The sequence below is a fragment of the Oryzias latipes genome, chromosome 20 (assembly GCF_053564925.1).
Source record: "Oryzias latipes strain Hd-rR chromosome 20, Olatipes_Hd-rR_3.1".
NCBI lineage: Eukaryota > Metazoa > Chordata > Actinopteri > Beloniformes > Adrianichthyidae > Oryzias > Oryzias latipes.
Window position 1 is genome coordinate 30253722 of NC_136256.1, and position 7930 is coordinate 30261651.

At 44.5% G+C, this 7930-nt stretch overlaps 1 protein-coding gene across 1 annotated transcript in view; it reads right to left on the reverse strand.

Annotated features, from left to right (window-relative positions):
* dpp6a (dipeptidyl-peptidase 6a) overlaps positions 1 to 7602 on the reverse strand; it is a 230067-nt gene extending 222465 nt beyond the window's left edge. Inside the window, exon 1 of the mRNA XM_023950258.2 lies at positions 7346 to 7602. Within this exon, the coding sequence (XP_023806026.1) occupies positions 7346 to 7402 (57 nt within the window). The 5' untranslated portion in view covers positions 7403 to 7602. The remainder of the gene's footprint in view (positions 1 to 7345) is intronic.
* Between the last annotated feature and the right edge of the window lie 328 nt (positions 7603 to 7930).

Consider the following 7930-nt stretch of genomic DNA (forward strand, 5'->3'; position numbering starts at 1 on the left):
TCTGCAAAGGTGGGGCTCATTTCAGCAGAGAGCTAAGAACAGAAAATGTCTTCGTCTCCACCGATTCTGTTGAGAGAGTAGCATGACCGCCGTGCATTACAATGCGCCCCCCCAGCATAATGAGGACTGGATCAATACTTGGCACATGCTTGCTGCTGTTTGACCTGCTGTTGGCCAAAGCTGCTGTAATTAAGGAGTCTCCCCCCAAACCAAACACTCCCGGCTCAGCTTCCCGATCAATTCAAGCTCAAGAACTATAAAAGTAATGAGATTGGCTTTAAACTGACGTTAATCTTTGAAAACATATTTTGGAATAAAAATCCCCAAAGAGGAGAGAGGAGCTCCTAAATGTGTCATTCATAAAAATGCACACAGAGCTAATGTTCCTCATTTCCTGAGTCTTGAATAAGGAAGCTGCAAATAAAACCTTGATATTCTCAGCATGACCGTCTCATCAGAGGAGCTGGGCCACGCTCTGCTCGCTGCTGATGCACAGATTAGCAAAGTTGCAAATGGCTCAGAAACTGGGGAGTTAATTGGAATTTAGTTTGCACACACAGGACTGCAGGGCTGTCAAGGGCCAAGATAATCAAACTAGCCTGCTGTGACCGAGGCGTGCGGCAGAAAAGGAGCAGCAGAGGCTGCCGAGGTAAAAAAGCTCAGAATCCATCCCTGAGCGGTGGGGGGGGGGTCCTCAGTTATTATTAATAAAGGATTTACAGTGAATGTTGTGCTGATTCCAAAGAAAAAAAAAGAAATCAGTAAAACAAACAGATTTCGTATTTTAATTTTTATGCCACACTTTACTATGAAAAACTGTTTCCCATCAGCCACAGCGGGATGAACCAATGAGAACACCAGAGCTCACCTGAGCCTGCTGCCTAAAGCTGCCTCACACTGCCCTCTAGTGGCCGATGGCATCACTGCAGGCCTTTCTCAGCTTTACAAGCATCACGTTGAGATTCTGTAAAACATTTGAGTGATGACGAACAGCTATCAGGAGAAATGAACGCCCCCGTCTGTCCCCAAAAACCATCTTTCAGGTCCCAAACCTGAAACTGCTTCAAAACATCTGCATGAATCTGAAACGTGTCCAGCTCAAAGGCTGCAGGTCACTTAAAGCAGTGTTTTTCAACCAGTGTGCCGTGGGAGATGGTCAAGTGCGCCGTGGGAAATTTCCCTCATTCACTGATCTAAAAACATTTTCCATCTCCAGGATATCAGCTCTAGGTTCATCAAAACAGGCCCTGATAAAACACTGAGTAGTTAGGAATATGAAAGATCATAAAATTACTTTTTCTTTGTGTTTATTTAATTCTATTAAAGACATTTTGATAAGAATCACGGTACTGCGATTTAGCCGCAGCTACAGCTGATTTTGGAAAAGTCCCGCCCCTTTAACTGTCTCCGCCAATCATTCTTGAAGGCTTAATCACATGTCATCAGTCTGACCAATGAGAAGTGGTTAAAGTCTTCACTTCCTTGTTCTTAATTCTGCTGATAAAGTCGCTCAGTTCTAACAAAAATACCAGCTAGAGCTCGTCTTTAGCTGGTGGTTCATCTCTTAGAAAAAAACAGCCGCAACTTCCTGCTTTTTCTGCCACAATTATCACACAAATCCACGTGAGATTGCAGGGGGGGGGGTGCTGTCGATCAATACAGACCATGAATTTCTGCTTTTTTTTTTTTTGGATGCTGGTGTGCCGCGGGATTTTTGTCAGGGTTAAAGTGTGCCGTGGCTCAATAAAGGTTGAAAAACACTGACTTAAAGATCCAGATGGAAAGTTAAAATCAGAATCCGTCACAGAACGGCAGAGAGAAAGATCTCCATTCCCTCCGTCTGCTGCTCCTTCTGCTCAATTGAATCTGCTGATAAATAGGCCTGCACAATTTACCGCAAATTTATCGTTATCGCGACATCAAGCTGTGCAATATGCATACCGCAAAAGACGGCGAAAATCGCAATAAATGGTTACCTTGACCCTTGTGCTATCCTAGGCACTTTAATCTTGGGAGTTGGGTCATCTAGACCCACTAGACAGTACTCTGAACCTTTTTTCTTCAATGATTTGTGATCTTCACTGGTGTCCATGGATTACATGAAATCTTTCCACCTTTATCCACCTTTGTCATGGTAGGGAGAACACCTCAATGGAAGGGGGGGGGGGTTAAATGTGCTAAAACAAACTCATGGCAGCTTGAAATATTGAATAAATGAAATAAATCCCTTTATGCATTTAACCAATCGAAAGGACCCGTTTACGTTGTTGATCAATCAGATGAGCCCTTTCATGTTTGCCTCCTATGTCGACAAGGGTCATTTGGAGTATAATTTTTATACTGTTGCATTGAAATGGAAATTATGTTTTTGGTTGGTTTGATATTTGTTTGTATACCGCAAATTATATCGTTATCGCAATATTAATCACCAATATCGCATATCGCGAGTTTTCCTCATATCGTGCAGCCCTACTGATAAAGAAACCTAAAAACATCCCACACGGTCTACAAATCAGAGCAACAAGCTTAGTTTATCAAATCAATGGTGGCACGTGAGAGCCCATAGAGCCAACAGTTCAGTTCTGACACAGACCATCCAAACCATCACTGCTTTAGACAGAAAACCACAGAACCTGCAGCGAACTACGACTGACATGACCTCTCTGACCTCAGGGAGCTGCTAATGACAGAGTCTGAACAGGAGAACTGTTCTAAAGACGGTCTTGGATAAAAGTCACATGAACTTTGGTCCAGTCTTTCTGGATCTGCAGCAGAACTCATGAAACCTTTACAACCTGTTTAAACTGAATCCAGAGAAACAGATGAGACTGTCCAAAGGAAACCAAAGCGACACCGAGTCAACTTTTCTGGGCTGCAACGTGACTCTAAGAAGGTCAGACCAAATGTGACCCCCCCTTTGATGAACGTAAACATGATCGCAGCATTTTATGAGAGGATGAAAGCTGTTCATCAGCAGAACCAGTGTTCTCCTCCTCCTCTCCTTGAAGCGCTGTAGACACAGTCAGTGAGAAACTGAAACGTCTCCTGGTGGCAGCAGTGGTTACCATGGAAACTGACCTAAACAGGGTCTGCTGCAGCTGGGATCAGTTCCATCAGGTCTATGGAGCTCGGAGGGCTTCAGCGTTTGATGAGGATTTTATTTTCCTGCTTTTCTAAAGACGGATTTCCTCTCAGAGAAAACGGTTCTGCTGCATTTTCATCAGAAGAGCAAGGAACTGGAGAGGATGAGGCCGACTGACGGAAATCACAAGACAACTTTATGAATCAGTCCAACAAGAAGTATCCAAATGAAGACATGCAGACAGAAGTCTCCACATCACCATCCATGTTTGCAGCAAACCACAGAGCTTTCTTCACAAGAGTCTTCCTGAAAAGCCTCTAAATGAGCCTGAAACAGTTTTCATGTTCCTGCAGAAGTCCAACCTTTTCACAGCTTTCCACTGTTTACAGGAAGGAATACTTTAATCTTTTACATGTCACAGATTCTTTTTTATCCATAAACAGCTAAAATGATGCTTGAATGACAGATCTGACCCACAGATGGACGGACAGCTATTGACCAATAGTACAAGAGATGATCAGATCACGTCCATGGTCCATCTGTCTGAGGCTAGTTTCTAATCGAGTCGACCTAAACCATTAAAACATCGTCTCAAAATGTGATGAATCCATCTTGAAATACCACCTGGATGGAGACACGCAGGGCTCGACATAGCCATTTGTCCGCTGGCCCGGTCCTGTTTTTCGAGCAGTGCGGACCACAAGACTTTACTTTTCACTTGTCCGCTCGGGCCACTAAAATATCTAACGGTTTATATATTCTTCACCTTTTTCAATAAAGTAAATTTTGCGAAAACGTGTAGATTTACCTCGTCTTCATAATTTAGTTTTTCTGCTAGTCCTGTGTTCAGACTTCAAGGGTTTCTATGGGAAACCTTTGATCACTTCTCCTTCTCTCCCGCCTGCGCGCGGCTTTCACTGCCGAGCACCACGCGGCACGCGCTCACTACTTTTTTTTTTTCAAACTTTATTGAATGTAACAATTCAATACAAAACAATGTTAAACAGCAACAACGAAGGCACAAGCCAGTGGGTTATTACAACATTTGATTATAAATCCGACACTGAAGAGAGACTGAAGCATGTCAGAGATGTGGAAGACATGGCAGGAATAGATAGGAATATGTTAGTAGTTATTAATTAGTAGTATGGACAGCAAGATATTTAATGAATGCATTGAAGATGAAACTGTATCCACTAAGCTTTAAGCTGAATGTCAAAGAATCAAAGGCAACTCAAAATATCTGAATCTCAGAGTCAAATGGAGTATAAGGTCAAACTACTTAATTTTGTTTTTCTTTACAACACTGTAAGCAGTAAGTATTTCTAGTTAGCTGAATGATCTCAGTAATTTAATTGTATTTAATTTTTCAATTATTTCATTTAATTAGGTAACTAAAGTAACTAAAAAGTAAATGTAACTTTGCAACAGTAACAAAAAGCAGAACCTTAAGGCAGTCAGAGCAAAAAAGTCAATAAAACTTCTTAACTATTGATTAGGAACAAATGTGAAATAGCAGTGATTAGAAGCAGCATGAAAACTTCTGAACTAGTGTTTCCTACTACACTGCAGTGCTCTCTTCAAAACATCTGAAACAGACTAGAGCAGATTTAAGTTTGATATGCTCTATTTTTAGTCATTGAAAAGTGTAGAAATAAGTGATGTCACCAGAATGCACCAAATTGCACCATATTAAAATTTTCCGGGGGGGCATGCCCCCGGACCCCCCTAAAGTTGCAAGCACCTGCGGAGCGGCGGGTCTCGCTGTGCGCGGTGTCGGGCCAGTAACTTTCAAAAACTACTGGCCCTGTGGGCCAGTGCAAATTTCTGGGCTATGTCAACCCCTGCATTTCTCCCAACTGTCAGTCATTGTGGCTCCTGTTTGGATCTAAAGACTTTATAGCTGATGAGAACTTTCCCTGCAAAATAGGAGAAATGAATCCTTCTCTATGATAACAAGAGGACCGCTCACATTGACCTGGTCCAGAAAAAGGCTCAGTGGAGGTTCTACTTCCTGCGACGACTCAAGAAGTTCAACCTGCCTCAGGAGCTGCTGACCGTCTTCTACACGGCAATAATCCAGTCTGTCCTGACCACATCCATCACGGTCTGCTTTGGATCAGCAACCAGACCCGACAGGAACAGACTACAGAGAACCATCAGATCTGCTGAGAGGATTATTGGTTCCAGCCTTCCCTCCATTCAGGACCTGGACCGATCCAGGGTCAGGAAGCGGGCTGGCAGGATCGTATAAGATCCCCCCCCCATGGCGGCGCTTTAGAATGATGCACACCAAAACCACTCGCCACAAAGACAGCTTCTTCCCCCGAGCTGTCACTCTGATGAACTGGAACTACTGCTGCTGCATTTTTGACTTTTTTATTTTATTTCTTTATTTAGTTATGTTTATTTATTCATACAGCTACCTTACATCTACCTTCTTTTTATTATTTATCCTTTTGTTTGTCTTTACATGCGCTGTACTTGGCAGATAAAGTGATTCTGATTCTGATTCAGGATCTATTGCCTTTCATTTCTGTGACGTTTGAGCACACGAGCACTCAGACACTGAGAAAAGGCTGAGAAAGATTTTTTATTTTATTTAACCAGCAAAGTCCCCTTGAGATTAAAAACCTCTTTTCCAAGGGAGCCCTGGCAGGGAGGCAGCACATTTCACTACAAAAACTACATAAAAACAAACATTATTAAAACCACATACATCATAAAAATCAGTTGCACATTATTGTTTCAGCCTCTGATGCTTTGATTTTGTTCTTAAAAACATTTAAAGATACCAGTTCAGTTAGTTTCCAGTCTTTCTGCAGCAGAGTGGACGAAGGCTTTTTCCAGCTCTGTGCAGCAAATAGAACAGAAAGCAACAACTGGACTTTAGATCTGAAGGAGTGAGATTCTTCTCCTTGTGATTAAAGAACAAATGTAGGGAGGCAGTAAACCAAGCAAGGCCTTGGGAATCAAAGTGTACCAATGTCCTGCCTCCTAGTGGCCAGAGACGGCCATTGCACTCTGGAATACAGGTCCCAATGATGCGTCATGGATCTACAGTTGGTGATGAACCTCAGGGAAGCATGGTGTCAACCTTTAGGAGACATGAAGACGAGGCCTTCATGTGCAGAATATCACCATAATCCAGCAACAAAACGCCTTTTTACCTCAAAAGAAAAACACAACTTGTTACGGAAGAAAAAGCCAAGTTTAAGTTTGAGTTTTTCACCCGTTTTTCTATAAAGGTGAGGAAGTCGTCAATCCAGAGACCAAGGTGCTCATGAACCACCTCTATGACATTTCCATCCAAACTGGACACCATTGGAATTGTTTGAGTTTGAAAACAAGATGCAAGTTTACTAGGTGGAGACAAGAATGACCTCTGACCTTTGCACCCACACGCTGTGGCCATGAAACCTTCAGGAAGCTTCTCTTTAAATGTTGAACACAAACAACATTTCTGATCAAACAGAAATCGACACTTCAACAGCAGCGACTGTAACCGTCAGAATAGGAAACCATCACTTCATCAGATATTTATCAAATATGATTTTAATAAAGTGGAGGCCGAAAAACGATGAATGAGGAAAATGTGCAATTGGAGAACCCACGTCTGACTGAAACGATGTTCATTAGCAGACCCCCCCCCCCCCCTCTAAAACCCCTGCAAAGGTGCTGTTACATGGGGGGGGGGGGGGGGGGGGGCCACGGGGGCAGGTCTGCCCTGAAGTAAAGCAGCCTCATTCCTCCTCATATCATCATCAGTGCAAAGGGTTAAAGGTCACGATGAAGGCAAATCAGGACAGAAATGCCCTTTAAGAAACAGAACCTGAAACAGTCACGCTCTGCCTCCACGCAGGACCGTGGGTCCATCTCTGGGATGCTCAGGTTGTCTCATCAGGAGCTGACCAGAGGAGGTCTGAGGAGGAGCAGAGGAGCGGCAGCCACGGGGAAGCCCACCCCCTTTTCCCGCAGACACGCTGCCCTCACCGCCCCCTCCGTCCTCCCACGCACGGTCCTCCTGCGTGCCGCGCGCTCACATGACCGCGGAAATGAAACCAGCTGTGAAGTTCTGCTCCTCTTCCAGTTTAAAACCCAAAGTGACCGTTTAGCTCCTAAAGTTCCGAGACTTTCAAAAACGACCCCAAAGCCACAGGAAGCCCGCAGAAATCTGCGTGAATGCGTTCCCGCGGAGGTTAGCGCCACGCCGCTGCACCAATCAGCGCCTTCAAACCAAACCAGTAGCGTAAAGGATCCTACCTTCCCGCCTTTGGAGCACCTCCTGTAGGCGTTGGTGGCTCCTGCGGTTTGGTTCATGGTCAGAACTTCAGCAGAACCGAGCAAAGTGAAGAACAGCTGAAGTTGGTGTCCGGACGCGGGGAGGAGCCGTGCGTGAGTGTGCGGTGGAGTTCAGTCACTGCGGGGCTTTGCGGTTTCGCATCCGCCCCCTGCCTTCGTTTCTTAGAGAGCGCGGGAGAGCGCGCGCTCCTGGAGCAGCTGCGGGAGTCTGCGAGCCTGCAGACTATTGCGCAAGCGCATTCGCGCTGAGTTTGGGGTGGGGTGGGGGGTCAGAGGATGATGATGTGATGACCTCTGTGGTGGAACCTCCTCAGCAGCGCAGGAGAACATCCTCCTGAAATCTCTCATCTTCACACTTTAGAGTTTAACAGAAAAAAACTTTAATTTTCTGAGGGGTTCAAATCTGGAATTGACAGAAACTTGGAGTAAACCTGCAGGAACGTCTGTTCTGCTTGGATCCTCCATCAGAGTTCTGTCTGAAATCATCTGTGATCTGGATTTATGTTCAGGGGAAGTTGATTTCTGAGGTGACATCTCTGAGGGCTT